Source organism: Podarcis bocagei (assembly GCF_964188305.1).
Source record: "Podarcis bocagei genome assembly, chromosome: 13".
In the NCBI taxonomy this organism is placed as follows: domain Eukaryota; kingdom Metazoa; phylum Chordata; class Lepidosauria; order Squamata; family Lacertidae; genus Podarcis; species Podarcis bocagei.
The window spans coordinates 25,678,458-25,703,268 of record NC_138138.1 but is presented as its reverse complement, the minus strand read 5'-3'; the positions used below and the strand labels follow the sequence as shown (position 1 = coordinate 25,703,268).

The 24,811-nt window shown below is 46.7% G+C and overlaps 2 protein-coding genes across 8 annotated transcripts in view; both read right to left on the bottom strand.

The window, feature by feature from the left end:
• Positions 1-1,568: 1,568 nt before the first annotated feature.
• PRR29 (proline rich 29) lies at positions 1,569-23,565 on the bottom strand. 7 transcript variants are annotated; one of them, XM_081166889.1, is made up of 6 exons: positions 23,471-23,565; positions 17,694-17,787; positions 16,356-16,471; positions 15,487-15,677; positions 14,182-14,252; positions 1,569-1,774 (listed from the first exon to the last, which is right to left on the bottom strand). In XM_081166889.1, exons 3-6 carry the CDS (start codon positions 16,464-16,466, stop codon positions 1,584-1,586), a joined length of 564 nt encoding a protein of 187 aa, XP_081023015.1. In that variant the 5' UTR covers positions 16,467-16,471; positions 17,694-17,787; positions 23,471-23,565; the 3' UTR covers positions 1,569-1,583. The 7 variants fall into 7 exon arrangements, with proteins under 7 accessions (XP_081023015.1, XP_081023018.1, XP_081023016.1 ...); XM_081166892.1 differs by lacking the exon at positions 23,471-23,565 and adding an exon at positions 22,745-23,007; XM_081166890.1 differs by lacking the exon at positions 23,471-23,565 and adding an exon at positions 21,437-22,469.
• The window catches only part of LOC308571108 (acid-sensing ion channel 2), a 403,467-nt gene continuing 402,121 nt past the window's right edge, over positions 23,466-24,811 (bottom strand). The window contains exon 14 of the transcript XR_014001279.1: positions 23,466-23,567. The gene's annotated coding sequence lies outside the window, so the exon portion shown is untranslated. The remainder of the gene's footprint in view (positions 23,568-24,811) is intronic.

Below are 24,811 nucleotides of genomic sequence, written 5' to 3'. Positions count from 1 at the left end.
CTTAACCAACTACATTATTTCTGCTTAGGATTCCAGTTATGTCTAAGAATGGAAAATAACATAGCGAAATTGACTTGCGAGGTGGTGTGTGGTTCGATAAGAGATTGAGCGTTTGGGGGGGAGAGGTTCGTTTAATTTCATTGTATATAGGTTGTACAATGACAATAAAGGTATTATTATTATTATTATTATTAGTCACCCCTTGCTTGCAGAGCTGGCAGCCTCTCACCCCTTTTCGAACACCCCCCCCTTGGGGAGAGTCCCCTCAGGCTCCTCTCCCCTCCCCTCTCCTTGGGAGTCCTCCAGGCAGATGCTGCCACCATCACTGGTCTCTGAGCTGCCTCCCTCCCGTACAAAATAGAGGTGCCACCCAGAGGTACCATTCGCTTGCGGAGTTTATAACCAGGGCTGCCGCAATAAACAGCTATACAAGCGTTTGGGAGGCAGAGACATGAGAGGGAATCAGAAGAGGGAGGGAAGGAAAGAGGGACAGAGGCCAGTGTTGCCTGCGGCACTGCTGACTATCATTCAAGGCACCCTAGGGTGCCACGGCACACTGGCTGAAAACGACTGCACTAAATTGATGGTATGGTAGAAATAATAGGGCTTATAAAATTATCAGGGAAGGAATTATGCCAGTCCTAAAAAGAGATGTAAATGACAAACATGACAACACATTATGTAGCACACTGTGGTGTTATGTTGGTCACAAGAAATTCTGCGTGTAAAACTCATTGCAAGTAATATTTCAACACATTTTCTTAATGCTAAGAAATTCAAATAAGAGAAAAACAGCAAAACATAGGTTTTTATTTTCATTGTTGTTGCTGCGGGGGGAGTATGTATTTCTGTAATCAATGTCAGCTCACCAAATGAGAAAGCAAAACATTCAGTACAATAAAATGACATTAACCTATTTATTGCTTTCTTGGAGAAGTCTTTAACTGAAGGGGGGAAAAAATCTGAGTCATCTTGCATGTCATACTTCTGGTTGCCTTACTCACGTGTAAAATGCCATTCTGAAAAACATTTCCGGGTAATGAAACTTGGGGAAATTATATTTAAAATGATATAGAACTTGTTAACTTGTATATGGAAATGAAAAATGAGTCTGTAAGCTGATATTGTCATGGAATTACCCAAATTATGTTTTAGCTGCAATAATGTGAAAACTCTAATAAACTATAGATAATGACGGCCACCAGGGATAAATGATAAGGGGTCAGTCAGGGCACAACTTGCCTCAGAAGAGAAACCATATGAGAAAACTAGGTGGGGCTGGAAGTTTCTTTATATGTTTACTGACATCCATCTTGCATCATTTCAGGAGAGCCTCCTTGTCTGATGAAGACCACATTTTAATAGGATTTAAAATTAATCCCCAAAGTCCTACACTTAACAGCTTTTACAATCCTGTTTTCCTCTTGCCTCTGCATTCAGTTCAAACTAAGACTATGAACTAAAGCTTGGACTCAGCACGGAAACCAGGTCGTTCTGGGTGGATCAAGCTTTGGCCAGATAGGATTGAGGCAGCCCAGATCACCCCACCTGAACTGATCCAGGGCTGGCCAAAAGTGGAGTGTTTAGGCAGGAGGGGAGAAGACAAGGCGGGCAGCATCTGTAAGGAATGTACTTACACCGCAGGATCTAGCAGCACTTAATCCTCTGCTCACCAGGTGAGTGAAAGATTCTCTCTGCACTGCGGTGGGGTGGAGTGGAATGAGAAGCTGTGTCTTCTTTCTGCACGTCCTCCCTGCTAGACCTCTGGCACCGACTGAAGTTTGTTTTTTTTAAAAAAAAAACACCAACAACTTTCAGCAGTTTTTATTCTGATTGTTTAGTTTTAACTAAGGCTGCATACATGTCATACCTATAAAGCAGGTGAGTTGCTGCAGAGAATCCTGGGGACTGTAGTTTGTTACGTGAATTGTAGCTTTGCGATGGATAAACTATACAGGCCATACGTATAAAGATAAAAGGTAAAGGGACCCCTGACCATTAGGTCCAGTCGTGGCAGACTCTGGGGTTGCGGCGCTCATCTCGCTTTACTGGCCGAGGGAGCCAGCGTACAGCTTCCGGGTCATGTGGCCAGCATGACTAAGCCACTTCTGGCGAACCAGAGCAGCGCACGGAAATGCCGTTTACCTTCCCGCTGGAGCGGTACCTATTTATCTACTTGCACTTTGACGTGTTTTCAAACTGCTAGGTTGGCAGGAACAGTGACCAAGCAATGGGAGCTCACCCCATCGCGGGGATTGAAACCGCCGACCTTCTGATCGCCAAGTCCTAGTCTCTGTGACGTATAAAGATAAGAAAGGTTGATATTGAACGTGATTTGATTTCAGGAAACACACATCGGAAACTTAGAATAATTTTGATTAATAAAAGATTGGGAAGGGACTTTGTGGCCTCTGATGTAATAAATAAGAGAGGCGTGATAATGTATATAAAACCTGAATTAGATCCAAAGCAATTAATTAAAGATGAGCAAGGAAGAATATTGATAATACAGATAACAACACAAGGAGAAATACTATTGCTAATAGGTGTATATGCACCAAATGAGGAAAAAATTGACTTTTATGAGACTTGAAGAAATTCCATTTGAATATATGAATGAAAGGATAATTTTGATGGGAGATGTGAATGGTGTAGCTTCCCTGGAATGCGATAGAAAAGAAAAAGTGATACAAAAGAAGGGAAGCTACCCAAGATGACAGACAATTTAAGTCTAATTGATATCTGGGGAGAAAAACACCTACTGAGTCTTTAAGGATCGGGAAAATTAACAATGTGGATACAATAGCTTCATTTGAACAAAGTATTTAAGAAAGATAGGATACGAGGGTAGGGTGAACAAACATCAAAATTGGAGAGAGATCTGTTGGAATGTAACATAAAAGTGCTGTCTAAAATGTATAAGATACTATTGGAATGGGAGACAAAGGACGAACAAGTAAAATCCTCAATGATACATTGGGCAATAGATATTGGTTATAATATAGATATGGAAGCATGGGACCGATTGTGGAATACAGATATAAAATTTACAGCATGCTATGGTTAAAATTATATGAAAATGTTATATTGATGGCATCTAACACCATGTAAATTGGCAAAAATGTATACAGTGGTACCTCGGGTTAAGTACTTAATTCGTTCCGGAGGTCCATTCTTAACCTGAAACTGTTCTTAACCTGAAGCACCACTTTAACTAATGGGGCCTCCTGCTGCCGCCGCACCGCCAGAGCCCAATTTCTGTTCTTATCCTGAAGCAAAGTTCTTAACCTGAAGCACTATTTCTGGCTTAGTGGAGTGTGTAACCTGAAGTGTATGTAACCCGAGGTACCACTGTAAAAGTGCACATTCTATTCATGTAAAAACACGCTGATTCCCGGACCGTGGGTGGGCTGGATTGAGAAGGCGATTAGGCCGGATTTGGCCCTCGGGCCTTAGTTTGCCTACCCATGCACTAGAGAGTTGCATGTTGATTTTGAGTTGTCAGCACTCTTTACAACCAGTGCTGGAGGAAGAGGGGGCTCAGGGAACAAGAGCTGCTGGGTTGAATTCAAGGATGGGCTGCTATGGCTCAATGGAGAGTCCCAACCTGTGTCAGATTTACACACAGGCTGTATGGGCTGTGGCCCAAGGCCTCGTAATCTAGGGGGACTTGGACTCTTGCCATTTTTTTAAAAAAAAAACACAGGCAGATTTTGCTGTCTGGGCCCAGGTCCTTAGTCATGTTAAACATGTATGAGTCTGTGCCTGTACAGCAGTTAGACAGGTGCGTACTTATTGCTTAGAAAAGTTTGTGAAGGCTTTAAAGCTACTCAGAATCAAATGATAAAGTCAGCTATGAAGCAATACAAGGGTTCAGTTCACTGTCTATCATTATAGCACGCATTCTGAGAGCAACTGAGGATTGATTGACATATCCTTGTGAATCACAGTAATATTTAACTTTCACTTTTTGTGAAAATAATAATGAGTAAGCAATATGAAAGTGGTGCTAGTAAAAGAAAACAAGAAGAACAGAAGGAAATATTCAAACATTTAAAACTAATCATGTCACATGGCTTCGTACAACAAGCAGAAACAGCCCTATCCAGTCCCTCAGATACAGAACATTTGTGTTTGCAAACAGAAGGAAATCAAGAAGATCACGCTGAGCAGTCTGAGCTAACTGAAGAACAACCAGATTATATACAGAACGCAGCCACCCAAGAACTTCAGAGAGAACTATTGTCAGAAACTTCTGGAGAAAGTGACAATGAAGTGTTAAGACCTACAGCCAAAGAATTAACACAAAGTGCTGAAGGAACATGCCACAAGGTAGTTGTACCAAAAGCAGCAGTTCAAACTCATTAGCATTTTAAAGAATTGGAAAACAAATCAAATGATTTCAGCAAAAATTGTAGCATTGCACACACAAAAATACCAGCTGTTCATGCTACTAGTCATTACAGATACAATACAGTGGTACCTCGGGTTACATACGCTTCAGGTTACATACGCTTCAGGTTACAGACTCCGCTAACCCAGAAATAGTGCTTCAGGTTAAGAATTTTGCTTCAGGATGAGAACAGAAATTGTGCTCCGGCGGCACAGCAGCAGCAGGAGGCCCCATTAGCTAAAGTGGTGCTTCAGGTTAAGAACAGTTTCAGGTTAAGAAAGGACCTCCGGAACGAATTAAGTACTTAACCCAATGTCACGGGAAATGGGATTGCTTGTGTGTAAACCTCCAGCTGTTCCAAACTGCTTAGAAGTTGGTGGTGTCTTTCCCTGACCGAGCAGCCTAGGTGCTGCTGCTGCTCAGTCGCTGGACGAATCCGTGAGTGGGCGGCTTCTAAATTTCCTCCAGCATAGAAGCTCCTTGACGGATAGTCTCCGCCTCCCCTCTCTGCGCGAAACCCTTCTGCGCAGAGTGGGCGTGCCCAGGGGTGGCCCTCCACTCTCTCCACTGTCCTCAGTGCCAGAGTCTCGGAGCCTCTCCTCCAAGATGCTTTCCCCCTCTTCCTTCTTCCTGGTGTCACCTGGACATTCTTCCCCAGATGACGCTCTCTCTCTACCCTTACTCGTTCCTTCTTCTGCGGAATCGGGAAGTACCGCCTCTCCCCTCTGCTCCGATGTCAGTTCCCTGACATCCACCTCCCTCCCAAGGCCCTCCCCTCCCTCCGTCCTTCCCTCTGACAGTGACGCAGGGAACCCTCGGAAAGAACTCTCCTCTCCATCTGATGATTCAAACACCCCTCTCCATTTGCTGCTGTCTCTCTCCTCTTCCCAATCTCCCCACTCGGATTCTTCTTCGGGCCAACCCCCTCCCTCTTCCTCGGAGGCGGGAAAACCCGCAAACTCTTCCTCCTCATCGGTGGTGCCAAATTGCTCCCTCCAGAATCTCTCTGGTGGTTTGGGCTTTCTCGGGTACCTTCTATGAAACTCCTCCTGCAGGTACTCATCCCTCATTTCTTCTGCTGGGACCCATGCGTTTTCCTCAGCTGGCTCCCCCTCCCATGCCACCAAATACTCCCCCCTCCCCCCTTTCCACCTGGAATCGAGAATCTCAGCTGCATGTCCACTGAGTTCCCTTTCCTCCATCTGTGGATGCAAAGGTGTTTCATTTTGCTGACCCAGACACTCCCCCCCCCCTGAAAGGTGTGAGTAGGGACCTGTGAAACACTGGGTGAAGTTTCATGTGAGATGGCAATTTGAGCCTAAAGGTCACCGGATTGACTTGCTGAACTACTTGGAATGGTCCCAGCCTCTTTGGCCTTAGCTTCTTGCACCCTCCCTTGAAAGGCAACCCCTTGGTGGACAACCACACCTGGTCCCCCACTCCTATGTTTTCCCCCTCCTTGCGGTGCCGGTCTGCCTGCCACTTATACACTTCTTTGGCCCTCTCCAGGTTTAACTTAAGCTGTTGGTGTAAAGCCTGCATCTCTTCCACAAACTCCTCCGCTGCGGGAACACTCCAACTTCCCTCCCCTTCCCCAGGGAAAGCCCTGGGGTGACACCCGTAATTAGCCATAAACGGGCTCATCCCTGTGGACACATGCTCTGCATTATTGTATGCAAACTCCGCCAACGCTAATTTGTCCACCCAGTCCTTCTCCCTCTCGTTGACGTAACAGCGTAGATATTGTTGCAGCACGCTGTTCGCTCTCTCTGCCTGTCCATTGGTCTCCGGATGCCTGGCCGTTGTGAACACCACCTCCACGTCCAGCAGACTCATAAGCTTTCTCCAGAATCGGGATGTGAACTGCCGGCCTCTGTCGGATAAAATCCTCAAGGGGGCGCCATGCAACCTGAAAACATGCTCTACAAACAACTTGGCCGTTTCTTCTGCAGTCACTGCATGCAAGCACGAAATAAAATGGCACATCTTTGTCATCAAATCAACCACCACCATAACTGCCGTTTTCCCCCTGGCTTTGGGTAAATCAGTCATAAAGTCAATGGCTACCACCTCCCATGGTCTCTCTGGTGTAGGTAAAGGTTGCAGTAACCCCGCAGGTGCCGACCTCTCCCCCTTCGCTCTCTGGCAAACCAGGCACCCTTGTACATACTGCTTCACCTCCTCCCTCACCCGTGGCCACCAAAACTGCCTGGTGACTAGTAACATTGTTTTATGTTGTCCAAAATGTCCTGCCGTGGGGTTGTCATGCATCTGTTTAAGTATTTTGTTTCTCAATTCCCCCTCAGGTATGTACAAGGCCCCCTTATAGTACAACGCTCCGTCCTTAACTTCAACCCCCCCCCCCGGAGTTTCCCCAGTGATATCAATTTCTTGCATTTTGGCCTGTGCATGTTGATCATCCCTCGTCAACCCGGCTAGCTCTTGCCTCCCGACGACCACTCCCCCCCACACCCATTTGTCCTCGGGAATGACATGTCGTGCTTCTGGTCCTCCCTCCCCTTCCTCATATTCAGGCTTGCGAGAGAGGGCATCTGCTCTGACATTTTCCTTACCGGGCACGTACCTAATTTCAAAATTAAACTTGGAAAACTCTTGAGCCCACCGCACTGTCGTTGGTTGAGCACTCTTGCCGTTCTCCAATACTCCAGGTTCTTGTGGTCAGTACACACCTGGACCTTGTGCTGTGCGCCTATGAGAAAATGTCGCCACCGTCGAAAAGCCTCGTGAATTGCCAGCAGTTCTCGATCATACGCTGTGTAGTTTTGCTCCGACTTGTTAAGCTTCCTGGAAAAGAAGGCACACGGTTTCTACTCCCCCCTTGCCTGCTGAAGCAATATCCCCCCTACAGCTCTGTCTGATGCGTCCGTCTCTAGCCTTATCGGCTTTCGCAGATCCACGTGTATAAGCTGCTCTTCCGACGCAAACGCCTTCTTGAGCTTTTCAAAGGACCTTTGGGCCTCCTCCGTCCATACGAACTTCTTCTTGCTGCTGAGACAATCTGTTATGGGTGCTGTTAAATGAGCGAAGTTCTGGATAAACTTCCGGTAAAAATTTGCAAACCCCAAAAACCTCTGTACATCCTTCCGGTTCTTGGGAGACTGCCATTCTATCATGGCCTGCACCTTGCCTGGGTCCATGGCCAGACCCTTCGCTGACAACCTGTAGCCCAGGAATTCAACCTCTCGTGCATGGAATTGGCATTTCTCCAGTTTGACCCACAGCTGATGCTCCTGCAGCCTTTTCAGCACTTCTCTGACATCTTTCACATGCTGCTCTTCATTCTCTGAATAGATGAGTACGTCGTCCAGAAAAGCCACACAATTCTTGTACAGCAAAGACCCCAGCACGTGGTGCATGAAAGCTTGGAAGGTGCTCGATCCCGATTGTAATCCGAAGGGCATAACTAAGTACTCAAAGGCTCCTAGAGGGGTGAACATGGTGGTTTTCCATTCATCCCCCTCCCTCATCCTTATCAAGTTGTACGCCCCACGAAGGTCCAGCTTGGTAAAAATCTTCCCCTTCCATACCCTGGCCAAAATGTCATCAATTCTGGGCATTGGGAAGGTCACTGGTTCCGATACCCTGTTTAAATTACGGTAATCCACTACGAGCCTGGGTTCCTGAGAGTCTCTCTTGTCCACAAAGAACACTGGACTACCCCCCACCGCCCTCAATTCCCTTATGAACCCTCGCTTCAGGTTCTTGTCAATAAACTTCCGCAATTCCTGCATCTCCCTATCTGACATGGCGTACAGCTTGCCCACTGGCAGCTGCGCGTCTGGGAGCAAGTTGATCTGGCAGTCAAAGGGCCTGTGGGAGGGTAACCTATCCGACTCCTTCTCGCTGAAGACTTCTTCCAAGTCCGCATACTGAAGTGGTACACTCCCTCTTTCCCCCACCACCGTCCCTGCCACCCTGGCTACTGCCATCCTCGAGGTTTCCCCTCCGTGGCAATGCTCTACGCAGTGAGCTGACCCAAAGGTGACTGTACGCTGGTGCCACCCTACCACTGGGTCGTGCAGTGCCAACCAACTCATTCCTAATATGATGGGTGGTCCTGCCAGGGTGGCTACGTGGAAGGCAATGGTCTCAGTGTGTCTGGAAACCGTCATTTTCATGGGAGGGGTCTGGTGGGTTACATCCCCTCCCAAAAGTTCTCTCCCATCAATGGTGGTTACTTGCAGGGGACGTTCTAAAGGCACCACTTGGAGCTGGTGTTCTAGCGCAAAGTCCTTGCTAAAGAAGTTGCAAGAGCTGCCTGAATCCAGCAGCGCCTTCACTTTGATGGGGTGTCCGTTTGGGAGTTCTAGCACCACCTCAATTGCTATGGCTGCTCGGGGAGGGTCTGGTTTGGGCACTACTACTGGTTGCTCGCCTGGCTGCTGTGCCCTGCTTCCTGCAGCCAAGCCTTGCCGTTTCCCGGCTCCTCCTTCTTTTCCTCCTCACTCCCCACAGCCCCCACCATTCCTCGCCACGCCTTCTTCTGAGGGCATGCTCTGGCAAAATGTCCCGGCTGCTGGCATAGGAAACACTTCTTATTGGTTTTCCCCTCCTTCTTACGCACCTCGCTGGAGTTTGAAAATCCGCGCTCGCTCGCTCCTCCAATCTCCATTGGCTCCTCGGGCGGCACTGCAGACGCTGGCATGTCTGGAACCCGGTTCTCCTGCCAACGCTCAGCTCTCCCTTCCCGCCTTTCCAGCGCGCGCATCTCTTGTCGGACTCCCACAGCGAGCGCCAACTTGGTCAGCTGGTCCATCGATTGAGGGCGGGGCGAGCGGGAAAGTTCGTCTCTCACCCAAGGGGATAAGCCTTCCTCAAACAACATTTGAATAGGTTCTGAACTCAGATCCCACCCAAGTTTATGGATCAGCATAGCAAATCTCGACCAGTACTCTCTCACTGACTGGTTCCCCTGTTTGCAACCCATCAGTTCTTTGCGCGTCACACTCAATTCCACATCGCTCGAAAACATGTGATCCATCGCTGAGAAGAACTTTCTCAGGTCCTTTAAGGCAGCGTTCTCTGCTGCCATTAAGGGCCGAACCCAATCTCTGGCTCGCCCCTCTAGGTGCCCCACCACGAAAGCAACTCTTCCCCCATCGTCGGCAAAGTCATCGTACTGCAGGTCCAACGCATACTGCACTTCTGTTTTAAAAGCGTTGTAATCTCTGGGGTTCCCCCCAAACTTCTGCACAAGTCCCGGTACCTTCCTTGCGATGGGGGTAATCTTCCCCTGGGCGTCATGCGTCCTCCTTTCATCCAGCCGCGCCGCTAGTAGAGCCAGTTGCCTCTCCAGATCTCGGTTTCTCTCCTCAAGACTCTGTCCGCCTCTGGCTCCACCTCCTGCGCCTGCTCCTTCTGTTTGACTCATGACTGTTTCCCAGTGCTCTTACACACAAGCAACGTAAAGGACTCACGGATTGCTGTCACGGGAAATGGGATTGCTTGTGTGTAAACCTCCAGCTGTTCCAAACTGCTTAGAAGTTGGTGGTGTCTTTCCCTGACCGAGCAGCCTAGGTGCTGCTGCTGCTCAGTCGCTGGACGAATCCGTGAGTGGGCGGCTTCTAAATTTCCTCCAGCATAGAAGCTCCTTGACGGATAGTCTCCGCCTCCCCTCTCTGCGCGAATTCCTTCTGCGCAGAGTGGGCGTGCCCAGGGGTGGCCCTCCACTCTCTCCACTGTCCTCAGTGTCAGAGTCTCGGAGCCTCTCCTCCAAGATGCTTTCCCCCTCTTCCTTCTTCCTGGTGTCACCTGGACATTCTTTCCCAGATGACGCTCTCTCTCTACCCTTACTCGTTCCTTCTTCTGCGGAATCGGGAAGTACCGCCTCTCCCCTCTGCTCTGATGTCAGTTCCCTGACACCCAAGGTACCACTGTAATGACACAGGCTTATGGGCCACAATGAATAATGAAGAAATATCATTCTAGATTGAGGAAGGCCCATCGGAATGTCAGCACTGGGACAGACCTTTTAACCTTCAAAGTGAACACACAAAAACTAAGCCAATTTCTGCTCAAATAATTCATTCTCCCTCGAAAGGAAAAGTCTACTGTTCTGAATGCAAACCAAACTTACCCCAACGGTAGCTTTAGCTTGTATTAGATTTGATGCCTGGCATCATACTTATCTTTTTCAAGCCCATGGAAATTTTAAAAATCATATGAACTCTTTGCTAACACATTTAATGAAAAAGCATGGTCAAACGTTCACATAGTAACTCGAAAAGCAAATAAAAGCAGAGCAGGATTACTGGAGGCATGTACTTCAGCAAGTTATTTCAGTAATTTCCCTTTTGGCAGAACATGGCTTGGCATTTAGGGGGGAGATGATGAAACATTTGGTTCACCAAACAATGGCAAATTTGTTAGATTGCTTGAATTAACTGCCAAATTTGATCCCTTCCTGTGTGCTCACATAAATCAGTATGGAGGCAAAGACTCTGGTCAGTCATCGTACTTATCCAAAACTACATGTGAAGAGGTTATGCAGCTGATGGCTAACACAGTTTGAGAAGCAACACTGAGTGACATCAAACAGGCAGGTTATTTTAGATTATCACTTGATTCAACATCTAATATTTCCGATTGGCCAATCTGATGAAGGAAAATGGAAACTATTACTGGATGGAACCCTCCGGAGACCCACTCCCCAAGAAACCAACAATTGATAAAGAAATGTGCAAGCACAAACAAGAACAAAAAAATTTGCAGAAGGGGCCTAGAAGAGATTTAAGGGCCTCGGACATTAGAACACCAGACTGTAATGGACAGAAAGGACTGACATGACCCGAAACCAGGAAGAAGGGACGTTGGATAAAAATTAGAGATATCAAGGGAAATTCTTTTGCTAATTTTGGAATTAGTGCAACATCAATGAAATTTGAGGGAATATGCTGGAAAGGAACTAAATTGGCTTTAGTAGAAGTGATTTTAAGGAGATATGTATGAATATGATGTAAACTTTGAAATTTTAAGATTTTTAAGATAAGATAAGGCTAAAGAGATTAAGGTAAATTGAATAACAGATTATATTAAAAGATGGAAAGGTTATCTTGATTAATAAATAAGAGAGATTGTGAAGATTAATCATTTAAATTAAAATTGAGAAACATGGGAAGAATTTGCTGAAATAACGAATTAAACTAGAATACAAAAAGGGAGGTGTGAGGAGGTTCAAGAATTAAGCAAATGAAAAGTTGCAATTTGAGATTTGTATTTTTCTTCTTTCTTTTTTTGGTGTTTTCTTTTTGTTTTATTTCTTGCTGTATTTTTTTCTTTTTTCTGTGTGTCTTGTTTTGATGAAATTTTGAATAAACATCATTAAAAAAAAAATCTAATATTTCCCATGTTGATCAACTTGCTGTCATTGTTAGATAATGTTTCTTCTAGTGATGGATTGCCAGTTGAATGCTTTTGGAGGGTTTTTTTGCACTTAAAGATCACACCGGTGAAAGCACGACTGAGCTGATACTGAACTACTTCAGTGAACTTGAAATAGATGCCAGTAAATGTAGAGGACAATCATATGGCAATGCAGCCAATAGGACCGGAAAGTATAACAGTGTTAAACAAAAACATATGGAAAGGAACAAGTTTGTAAAAGTTTATTCCATGTGCTGGACATTCCCTAAATGAGGCCAAGAGGGGTAGGCTGCCATATGCCTGGAATTTCCCTGTGATTTGTCCGCTGGGATTTGTCCGGTGAAAATGGTCAGAATGTTCAGAAACTGGTTAAAATGTCTGGGGGAACCCAGGGAAGTCTTTTTTTTATTATTTTTTACAAGATGTAGTCCATTGGTCCTCAATTGGTGAGCTGGGACTCACTATAGCAGAAGTGGCTAAACTTTTTTTTGAGCAGAGGGAATGTGGCCATCCCACATTCTGCATGCACATTCACTTGTACACATAACACACAGGACACCTACACACAACACACACACACAGGAAATACACAGAAGCTGGATACAAACGTACCATACACACAGCTCCCACTTCAGCTGATCCTTATTTTCACCTCTCCTTAATCATCATTTCTTTTCTTTCTTTTTTGCTGCCGCCAAAATCAGCGCTACCACTTTAAAAAGTTATGGCTTCCCATGCACAAAAAAATAATAATTCTGGAAACAATAGTTTGTGAAGAGTGCTGAGAATTGTTAGGAGATCCCTATTCCCCCCACAGAGCTATAATTCTCAGAGTGGTTTAGCAGTCAGTCCCTCTTCCCAGGGAACCATGGGAATTGTAGCTCTGTGAGGGGAACTGGGTAGATTGTCCCATCTCCACGTAAGGCATTGGTAGGAACATGGCACCCTCCCATTGGTGATGGACTCCATCTTCCATCAGCCCCAGCCAGCATGGCCAATGATCAGGGATAATGGGAGCTGTAGTCCAACAACATCTGAGGGCATGAGGTTGGCAACCCCTGCCTTAAGTTTTGAGGAAGGATGGTTATATAAATTATTCAGATAACTGGCACTGATCTACAGAGGGCTGTTGCTTGTGGGTTTCCCACAGAGCTTCTGGTTGGCTGCTGTGAGAACAGTCCAGGACTAACTGGGCCTTTCGCATGACCCAGCAGGCTATTCTTATGTTCTTATGATTAAATGCAACTCAGGCAAATTGATGAAGTTTATTCCAAATGCACATACTCAGAGGCCTCGATCGAACAAGGGGAGGAATATGCCACCAAGTTATCCATGCCACAGCAGTGCTGTTTGCTCAGTCTCTGATGCTGAAGGGGCAGCCAGGCGGAGTTTGAGGCCTGTGTCTTGTTCTGCAAATGCTCAAGCAGGTTAGACTTTCACCTCACCTCCGTGCCTCAGTGTAGTCATAGTATTCTGGAAGGAGGAACCACTTATGTCAGCCTTGCCAGTGCATAAAGGCAGCCCCAGATCCCCCCCTCCCAAGCACTGTCTATCTTAGATATATTTAATAGCATTGTGAGCTGAGCCATCTTAATCGGGGTCCTGAAACAAAAGAATTGAAATGGACTTTAATGGCCAGGAATGTCTGACAGGGAATCTCTACAGCCCTGGATTGTAGCACCCATCAGAGTTTAGGAAGGTGGCATCCTCCCGCTGGTGGGAGGAGGAAGAGAAACCATTTGGAGCCAATTTAGAAAACAATTTGGGCAGGGTGGTTGTTTTTTTTAAAAGAAGAAAGAACACTGTGAATAAGCCAAATGGAGAAGCAGGGCTGATGGATTGGCCGCCTGTTGTGGAAGTGCCTGTTTGCCTCCACCTAGACTCTCCTTTTATATATCTGTAGATGAAGCAAATATTATGAAAATAACTTATTTCCAGTGTTCTAAATCCAATTTATTTCCAGTGTTCTAAATCCAACTTATTTCCAGTGTTCTAAATCCTGTAGTGCTGCTCTAGGACTCTGGGGGAAGCAGGGAATGTGTAGAAGTAGTATTGAACAGGTGGAGCTGGAGGGAATAAGTTTGTGTAGAGCGGCTGTCCCCAAGCTGGTTTCCTCCAGGCTTTTAAGACTACAACTCCCATCATCCTGTTGGCTATGATGATTGGGGCTGATGGGAGTTGTAGTCAAAACAAAACAAAACATGGACGGCACCAGGCTGGGAAAGGATTAGCACAATAGACTAAAATGACATAGGACATTAAGTAGGTGCCATGGTGTCAGCATTAGGATGTCTGGGACAAAGAGATACCAAAAGCCCACTTGCACAGAAAGGCTTGGGAAAATAATAGCATTGCCTAGGGATTTCAGAAACAGATGCTTCAAAGCCTGCAGCACCCACCCTTACCTGAAGCTGGTGGGACATCGGCCATCACAGTTCCAGTGGCGCTTGGTGGTGGGGGTGGAGGGACTGGTTCCCTATTGGGACAAGTCAAGATGGGAGAGTTAGTAAAAACTGGGGTGCAAAAATCTCCACTGGAAATTCTGTGTGCCTCACAGGACTCCTCACAGGAGTGCAAGTAGGAGAATCAGCTTAGCTAATGCTAACCAGGCAGAGGGCCTTTCGGTAGTGGCACCCGCCCTGTGGAACGCCCTCCCACCAGATGTCAAGGAAATAAACAACTATCCTAGTATTAAAGGACATCTGAAGGTAGCCCTGTTTAGGGAAGTTTTTAATGTTTAAAGCTGTACTGTGTTTTTAATATCTGATTGGGAGCCGCCCAGAGTGGCTGGGGAAACCCAGCCAGATGGGCAGGGTATAAATTAATAAACAACAACAACAACAACAACAACAACAACAACAACAACAACAACAATAATTACAGATGCCTGCACCCTCAAAGTATCATCTTTTATGTCTTGCTTCCCCCCCCCAGTCACTTTTCTAGGCCTAATTATGATGGCAGCAAAAATTAAGTTCGGACATGCTTACTAGTTGTCTGGTGAAAATGCTGGAGGCCGAAGGAAGAAGGCCTGCACAGTGCAGGGGTTTCAGGGCTCTACAGACCTCCTTGTCCTTCTCCGGGACTGAAAGAAGGGGGCTGGATCATGAACAACGGCCCCGTATCCATATCTGTGCCATTTATTCAGGCAGAAGAACTTGGATGGGCAGGGTCCTGGCCGTACCATTAGGTGGCCACCACAGGCACTTGGTTTTAAGGCAGCAAATGGTTAGTTATTAAATTTATTGTCTGTGTGATTTTACTGCTAGGTAGGGAGAGAGGTTCCTAGGGGGATTTTCTGCCTGACGTGCCAGAATAACCTGGCTGGCTTTGGTACTATGCTCACCTTGACTTTGAGGGGTCAGGGGCAAAGCACTATTTGCTGCGAAATCCCTTGGGCTGGCTCTGCCCTGTCTGATGAGAAGTTGGGAGATATTGGCTGCAAACACATGACTCCCCCCGAACAACAAAAATAACCCTGGGAACTGTAGTTTGGTGCTGGGAATTACAGCTCTGTGAGGTTCATCGTTGTCCCGGAAGTCTTGTGGTGAGTGTTTATTATTATCTCACTACTTGTGCTAGTGTTATATTTTTGAATGCAACGTTTGGAGTGTTGAGTTGCAGATATGAACATCTCCGTGAAGTTCTGTGCCCCTCCACATTTGATTGTGCTATCCTTTCCTCATAAACCCATCTCCAGCTACACTGACCTGTCTTGCCTCCCCATCACCTGAAGGTCTGGGCCTACATGGCGAATGGCAGGTTGTTGCTGAACCCGAGATGGAGACTGCCATCCCATGAATGGAATAATGCTTGGGTAGGGGGCATAATGATGGTGGAACACAAGGGGGGCTGGGTCATCCTCTTCCTCTTCTTCTATCTGCCAAGGGACGTGGGATACCTGCAGGAAAGAGAGGGTGAAAGGCTTGAGAAATGTCCACTGTAATACATCGACCCCACTTTCCTCCTCCAGGGCGACCGGGTATATTTTATCTCTTATGGAGAAGAGTCGTTGGGGCAGAGTTGAAGCAGACAAAAGAAAATAAAAGTTAAGCTAACCCTCCACTCTGCTAGGCCTCTGCTCCCAATCCCAGCTTTGATCTCAAGTCCTCCAACCCCATGCTAGATTGTGATAGGGCTGTGTCCGGGGTGCAAGGCAGAAGGATTATTTAGGAAAGGAGAAAATGTCAACCTCTTTTCCCACTTAAAATATGAACAGATCAGCCTATTTCCGCCCTGTGTCTCACATGTTTGTTCGTAATTTCCACATTAGCCTGCATTTTTTAAAGTCCAAATGAAAATTCATATTTAAATATGCACTTAAATGCATATTTTAGCTTGTTGCATGCAGTTCTAAACTTATTTTACCCTAAAACGAACAGGTTAAACACACTTTGGTTCGTTTATGAGCTGAATTGCAAAATTCAGAAAAGTGCAAATTCCAAATTACATTCCAACCTACAGATTAGTTTGGTGCAAATTAGGTGGAGTGCAAATTAGGTTCCTTTGCTTAAAAATGCGGACTAACCAAAATTCTCCTCCATCTGTGGAACAGAGCATTTCCCTTTCAGTTACCTACCTGTGCCAGAGACTGGGCTGGGCTGTTTTCAAAGTGCGCCACTGCTGACATGGCCAAGTTGTTCATTATGACTTGGTGCATCTGGGCATTCTGTATCATCATGAGATCCATTAAATCTGCCAGAAAGAAAGGGTGAAATGAATGTTCTGGGCCATAGATGGCACTTTGCAAAGACAAATGGCAGATATAAGCCTTGTAAATTAGCTGGGCAGTGAAACAATCTCTCCACTTTCAGTACACTGAAGTGTTGGACAGCGAGCTAACCAAGTGAAATTCTACAAACAAGAGAAGTAGCTTAGTTAAGAAGATACCAATGCTTAGACTATGTGAACTAAGTTAGGAGCTAATATACTGTACAGTGGTACCTTGGGTTACATACGCTTCAGGTTACATACGCTTCAGGTTACAGACTCCGCTAACCCAGATATAGTACCTCGGGTTAAGAACTTTGCTTCAGGATGAGAACAGAAATCGTGCTCCGGCAGCGCGGCGGCAGCGGGAAGCCCCATTAGCTAAAGTGGTGCTTCAGGTTAAGAACAGTTTCAGGTTAAGAACGGACCTCTGGAACAAATTAAGTACTTAACCTGAGGTAGCACTGTATGGGAATACAATTTCCCTGCAGTTGAAAGAATAAGGGAAGTTGACATCACTCCTTTTAAGTTTCTCAAACAAGGATTGGGTATATCACAATGACAGACATCTATGCACATGGCAGTCTAAGCCACAACTCTGGGACTCACAACTGACCCCTGTAAAGTCATAATCAAACTTCAGGTTTTCAGAAGGCCTTGAAAACCCAGTTGAGGCAGGTGGGTGCAGTCTGTGGGGTGATATTTCATCTTGATATTGTGCTCCTTTTGGCTGGTGGATTTGTAAAACTTGTTTCCTTTCTGGGCTACAGGACCAGCAACAGGCTTCCCTCAGCACAGGCCACCAATGCTGCGGCCCCAAATACACTCTGGCTGTTGCCCCCCCCCCCCGATGTGTCCACTTAGTATTTCTTCTTCTGCTCCTGCTCCTGCTATTACGCTGGTGGTAGCAGCAACTCTACTCACCACCTTCTCTGCAAATTTAGTTGTAGCTCTTTGCCCACAGAACGAAAATTCAGCCAACATTTAAATTGCACATTTAAGGGTCTGAGTATTTAGAAAGGGTGGGTAGGTGGAGAGGTTGGTGCATTTATTTTTTGCCTTCCAATCTGCTATAAAGCCTGTCTTGGGATGCAGATGATTTACATTCAGCCCTGCCTTTCCTTGGGGTGGGTGGGTGGGTTTCGGCGCAGAATTTTAAACACTCCTGCTAATGGCAGGCATGGCTTTCTTGTGCTGGGTTTCCTACCTTCCCTGATGTGCCCTGCCTTGCTGGATGTCGGAGGAACAGATGTAGCCCAGGGCAATTGCTGGAGAATTGTCACCTCCGGCTGCTGCGGAATCTGAGAATTAATGTCAGAGAAAAGAATCGGTCTGCGCAAATAAATCCTGTCTCTTCTTAGGAGGTCATTTCACCGCTCCCTCTTGGGCCAGGTTTTCCTCTTTTCTTTTCTTTTCTTTTCTACCATCAAGTTACACATTTATTTAATGAGAAGTCTGATGCAAGAGCCAAACTGGGTATGATAGCAAGACAGACAATTTTCTGCAACCAAATGGAGGATGATCTCCAAATCTGATGAGGGCAGCAGTGGGCTGATGGGGGTGCTTAAACCTTTCCCCATGGACTGTCTGCTCACTCAATGGCAAAGCACATGATTTGCATGCTATAGGTCCCAAGTTCAATCCCTGACATCTCCGGGTAGGTCTGGGAGAGACCCTGAAATCCTGGGGTGTTGCTGCTAGTCTGTGTAGACAATAGTGAGTTTGATGGGCCAGTCGTTTGACTCAATATAAGGAAGCTTCCTATTTTTCTTTCCTAATAATCCCCCCCCCCTCCTGCTGATTTTCTCCTAGCATGGGGTGGGAAAACCATGGACCCAGCATTGTTTCCCCTCTGGGTGGGGAAGCACAAGAAGGTGGGTTTTTGATTAGAAAATCAGCCTTGGGAGTGGATTAAGCATGCCCTGTTTCCAACTGAATTCCTTTTGGAACATTTGGCGACGGCAGCAACATTTATAAAAGTGCGCACGCACACACACACACATCAGGAGACACTTCATGTGTCCCCTACATCACCTGCCCCCCTAGCTTCGCGTGTGAGAAGGCCCCCCTTTTGCCAGATACTGGTCTGACTGTGCAAGCAACCCAAGCAGCTGTCTAGGGAGGCAATATATCTATTGGCACTAAGTGTAGGAGGTTGTGACTCCGAGAGTTGTACTCTGTGCAAGAACACCTTTTACAAAGATTCTGGCCTTGGTTTGCCCTTGGATTCCTCATCCATCCATACAGAAGAGCGTATGGAATGAAGCATAGGCTCTGCTCTGCAACATTTGGGGCGGCTCCAAGCCATACTTTTATGTATCACCCCCCAAAAAATCCCAGGAACTGTAGTTTGTCAAGAACTGCAGCTCTGTTAGAGTGAAACTGCACTTCCTAGGGTTCTTTGGACAAAGTCATGTGCTTTAAATGTGTGTTGAATGAGCTTTAAAATATACTGTGTGGCTCTCCCCTTTGCCTAAGGAGGCTGTGTAATCCTATTCCTTGGGGGATTTTCAAGGCAAGGGTGGTGGTGGTGGAACTGTTTCCCCCAACCCCTATTTGCTGTGTGGGGTCGGTTCCCACATGCGAAGTCCAGGGCAGAAGGAGGGGAATTCATTGACAGGATCCAATGAGGCAGTTTGCGGACTGCCTCCCAATTGGGTCATGGGGTTTATCTCTGAGACAGAATACGGCAGGAGGGTTTAACTGCTAGATGATCCTGCAGAATCCCCTCCAAAGGTAATTAACTTTTTTATTTTTAAAAAAGCTTCATTAATTTCCTTAGCACAGGGCAACTGACCCAAATGTTTCAATGTCCCAGCAGCACCAGCTCCCCAACCCTCTCTGGTTATTCTTCCAACCTCAATTTGTAGCTGTGGGAATTATTGCAGATTTAGTGATGACACAGCATAAAATAGTCTGTTCCAGAATTTTTAAATTTTGCACCCCGCCCCTGCAGCCAGCATCCTAAGGATTATTTTGTGGGATGTGGGGAGGATAAATCAGATCTTTCAGAGTCCCAAGGGATTCTCCTCTCTGCTGCTCATTCAGGGGCGCAACTCTGGCTCCCTCTCGACTCCCCCAGCCTGCAACGATGACTTACTGGTTGCTGAATGAGGTGCACTGGTGGGGAGGCGGTCCCTTGGCCCCTCCGATCCATTGCAAGGCCCCGACTGCTTGGTGGCAGCCAAAACAAGCAAGGAAACAAAGCAGGCTGGTTGCTAAGGGAGCTGTGCTCAAACACACTGGGCCTGCCTGCCTGCCTGACAGGTGGCTTTTAGTTGTTCAAAAGGTGCCTTGTCAACATAAGCACTACAGGGCTGGGGGCGGGCAGGGGTTGCCCAACAACAAAAATAATGTAGTAATAACCCCACAGTGTTACCACACACATAAAGATTCTAACACCTCTCTGAGGCACATACTTTTGGTGCCTCAGCAACAGTACCAGCATGAGTGATCACTTTCTTCTATTTTGATTTTAAATTATCGCCTTCCCCACGCAGTAAATACTCTGGGTGTCTCCAGACTGTTGCTGTTTTGTGTGAGGGATTCAAGCACATACCAGAAATTTTGGCTTGTGTATTTAAAGTGGGTTAAAGGATTCCGTCACTCTACTGCAACAAATCTTTCTTTCTTTTAAAAAGGAGGAGTTTTGCAGTTAGGAAAGTGATGGAGAAATGTGCTGAAAAGAACAGTGAGATTTGTAGCCCTGTGAGCTTCGTGGTCTGGTTCTAGTCTGACACTCTAACCACTACACCTTTCTCTCTCTGTCTCTTGTAGCCCTGTATTGGGAAGGAAAGCAAGCATGGAACTACATACACTCCAACATTTTTGTCCCCAAACTTGGGGTCATGCCAGAGCACCTTCTGGTCTGGCTCTCTGGTGTGACCCTGCTGACTCGCGCCAGACCAAAAAATGGGACCTTCTGGGATGCAATCAGAAGCTGGAATTGGCTTCTGTGATTCCAGGATGTCCCACTTAAATTGGGACAGTTGTGGGATATGTGTGACCTCTCATTTCCATGAATATTCATCTCCCTCGTTATCACAAACTTCCACGGGATACAAATCATTGTTATGTCCAATACCAACAACCTCATCAAATGAGGCTCCTGTCATTCTCTTTAGAAGACTGAATGGAAGGAGGGTGGAACAAGCCTCACATACTAAGAAAATTGATGCTTTGTAAGTTGGGGGCTTTTAGCTGCTGCTGCAGTCAAGAACAATGGGAATGCGACATTTAGGCCATGATGAGGTCAACGCGGAACACGATGTTGTCCTCTTTTCTCAACCTCACATCACGCAAGGCTTTCCTCTGATTATCTGTGGTTTTCATAGGAACAATGAAGGGGGTTTGGGAGAGGAATCTGCAGTGTCAGGCAGCCTTGGGTATTTCATAACAAGATTGCCAAGCAACTGAAAACAAATCAGCTTAGCCAGGCAGCAAAACAAGAGAGCAAGGAGATGAAATATGGAAGGAGATAAGGCTGCTGAGCGTTGCAGTATGGAGCAGACTAGGCATAGGTGAAACTCACAACCTAGGGCCATCCCCATCTGGCTCCAACACAGAACCCACAAAGACAATCACCCTGCACACTTCAGGTGCCTTCTCCCACGTGAACCTAGGGGCACAGACCCCTCATACAGTTAAAGCACCTCTAGACCACGGCTTCCCCCAAAGAATTCTGGGAACTGTGGGCGGTCTGCCCCAGGTGTCACCACTGAGGGGGGGTGACAAAATGCACTCACCGCGGGGCCTGCAGCACACCCGCAGGCTCCACACTGCCCCAAATAGTCTGCCCGCCACCTCCCCCTCAGCTGTAGGGCAGCTGACTGGGAGGAGGCAGGCAGCCTCCTCGGAGGCCCCGCACGCCACCCCAGGTTTGCTCCGCCACTGCTCCTAATGACTCTTGGCACCCTTAACAAACAATTAAGCACTGGGTGTGACTCTTACCTTTAGGCAGTAATCTACATTAAAGGCCCACGAAAGCTGCTTTCTGCAGGAACTGGTTCTGCGATAGAGTTCACTGAGCCTGATCTCTACCTGCCCCACACCTGATGTCACATGTCAGGGCTGGGGCAGGTGGGCATGGTCTGGGGGAAAAGAGTCTTGCAGGCCCAGCTGGGACTTGTGCAGGGCCAAATCTGGACCATGAGCTGGAGGCTCCGTTTACTACAACCTACGGCAAAAGGAGCTAAAATGGTGCCCTCCAGATATTGCTGGACTCCACCTTCCACCAACCTCAATGGTCACAGATAGGAATCACAGTCTAAAGGGTGTTATTGTGGTTATACCTGCTTCTTCCCCTGTTGTGCCATCTGCTTACCTGGTGAAGTGACCTACCTAGATGCTCTCTAAGCCTTTGTTTTGAAGGAGATGGACTAAGAAACTCTTCCTTCTGCTTCCAGAGTTCCCAGTATGAGCAAGGAGCCCACACATCACCACCATCCATCTCACTCTGCTCACTTCCAGGTCACATAGTGATCCCACCTTTCCAACCTAAGAGGCTCACTCCACAACGAGAACCCAGGCAAAAGCATTGTGAAGCTGCTGACAAGTATAAAAATAATATGGGGAGAAGAAGCAAATCATCACAATCCAAAACTGTGGATAGCTCAATCAGTAGAGCACGTTCCTCTTAATCTCAAGGTTGTGGGTTTGAGCCCCACGTTGGGCAAGATATTCCTACATTGCAGGGAGTTGGATTAGATGACCCTCGGGGTACCTACCAACTCTGTAATTCTATGAAAAAAGCTAAAGCTGCCTGTACAAATGGTTCTGGACCACCAGGGGGAGCTGTAAGCTTTAGATTTGTAGGCCTAAGTCATTTTCTTTCTTTTTAAATTCCAGGTTGGGATTGTTTGGCCTTTCAAACATACCAAGAGCATCATAGGAACACAGGAAGTTGCCTCGTACCAAGTCAGACCACTGGCTTACCTAGCTCATTATTGTCCTTTTCACACCCAGGGTTCAATTTTAACCCAAACACCATATGGGGACCCATTTCTTCATCTTTCACCATATACTTGCAGGGTGGTAGTGCTCCTGTTGTGATCCACCTTCGCTTAGGCCATCAGTTGATGACCAGGGGTCTACATACATAGGCTAGCAGCAGCTCTCTGTGGTCTTTCTGGGCCCTAGCTGGAGAAGCCCAAGGTAAAAAAGGAACTTGCCCATTTTAGCCTCTGACCCCACACGCTGCTAGCGTGTGCCTGCCTCCCCGAAGGGAATGTGGCCCTCAGGTTGAAAAAAGCACCCCACTGTGGCTCTCCATACTGATCTAAAGGACAGGAATCGAGCCTCTCTGCCTCAAGAGCCTGCCAGCCAGCTCCCAGCATCTGAGAGCTAGTGTGGTGGTTATAGAGTGTCAGAGAAAGGGGAGGGGAGGCCAGGGTTCAAATCTTGACATGCCCATGAAGCTCACTGGGTGACTTTGGCCCAGTCACAGCCTCTCAGCCTAAGCTGCCTCACAGGGTTGTCGTGAGGAGTAAATGACGAGGGGAGAACCATGTACCCCACCTTGAGCTCACTGGAGAAAAGGTGGGATATAAATGGAATAAATAAATAAGAATAAATAAATACTATGGAGAAAGGAGGCTCCCTTGCTGCCACTGCAGTCAATGACTTGAGAGACGCACAGCCTGCCCCAAGTTGGAGAACCTAGGGCAGAAGTGAGGAACCTGTGGTGCACCAAATGTAGCTGGACTCCAACTTCCCTCAGTCTCAGGCAGTGTGGCTCAATGGTCAGGGATGATGGGAGCTGGAGTCCATCACCATCAGGATGGCCACAAGTTATTAGGCATTAGGGCATTGATTCCTTTGCTGCCAAGGAGAGGTGAACGGAGTCACCTGTTCTGGCCACCACTTCCTGAAAGGCTTGTCTCAACAGGAAAGCTTTACAAAGAGTTAATTAATCCACCCACTCACTCTAGGCTCTGGAACCAGACCAAGAAACCTCGCAACCCCTACGGCTGGCTTGTAACTTACCTAGAGAGTTACTTTGTCTTCTCTGAAAATGAAATGTCTCCCTGAGACAGAGAAAAATGTCCTTGTAACATCGAATGATTTGGCACAGAGATGGGTCCTGTTGTTGAAAAGGGGCAGGAGATTAATCCAGCCACGATGGGTACTTCGTTTGCTTTATGATGTCCCATACATCAGTGTCACAAAGGAGCGAGCCGATTAGCTGGACCTCACAGCTTTCTTGAAGCCTAAAGCCTCTTGAAAGACGCAGCAAGAGGCTGGTGGAGGGAGCGGGGAGGCAAGTGGGAGCCTTAGATCATGCATGCCCATTAGAAATACACCGGGCACAGAAACAGAGAGCCAGAAATACACTGGGCACAGAAACACCACGAAATAGGCAGATTCACACCATACATCCAAAGCACATCCCATGCACATTTAAAGCACGTGACTTCCGCCAAAGAATCAGGGGAACTCTAGTTTCATAATTGTTGAGAGCTGTAGCTCTATGAAGGAAAAAGTACAATACCCAGGATTTTTTTGGGGGTGTGTGCTTTAAATGTGTGGTATGGCTCTGCCCAAGAAAGTGAGGGTGACTGACTGCCTCAGGCAGCATAATTTGGGTGAGCTGGGCTGCATACAGATTGACATGAACATAGGGAGGCAGTCCACAAACCTCTAGATTGTACCACAAGTCCATCAGCAGGGAGAGGGTCCTATCATTGGGTGGTGGTGCTTGTTGCTTTGGTCTCAGGTACCAAAATGTTTTGGACTAGAAAATAAGACAGGGCAAGCTGTATCCCATGAAAAGTTGCTGATGCCAGGAGACAAGGAGATTTGAAATAATGGCTTGCTGTGCACTAACTCATCAATAGATCCATGACTGAACTTCTCGTCTTCTTTCCCAGCCCTTCTTCCCTGGTATACTCCCTCAGAAAGATACTGACAAGCTGAAACATGTGCAGAGGAGGGTGACCATCTCCATTCTGAAGTTCAGCTCTTCGCAGTTCCACACCAGTTTGCAAATTATTTGTTGTTAAAACCCTCATGAAAATTCATCAGCGCATCAGCGTGAATTTCTCCTAAGGTTGCATATGTTTACATGCAATTCTTCTGAGTTCCACACATTTTTGCAAAACCAATTTGCCCTAATGCAATGCATTTTTGTACATTATTTCGCAAATGTATACGTTTTTTACACACACCTTATCCAAGCATATGCAAATTCGCACACATTATCCAGCAGGAGAAGCACATTGCAAATTGTGGGTGAAGCAAGGATTTCAAAGGGTGGCTGTGTTTCAGTTCACATATTGTTTTGGAATGTGCAAATTATTACTATTATTATTCATTAAATTTCTAGGC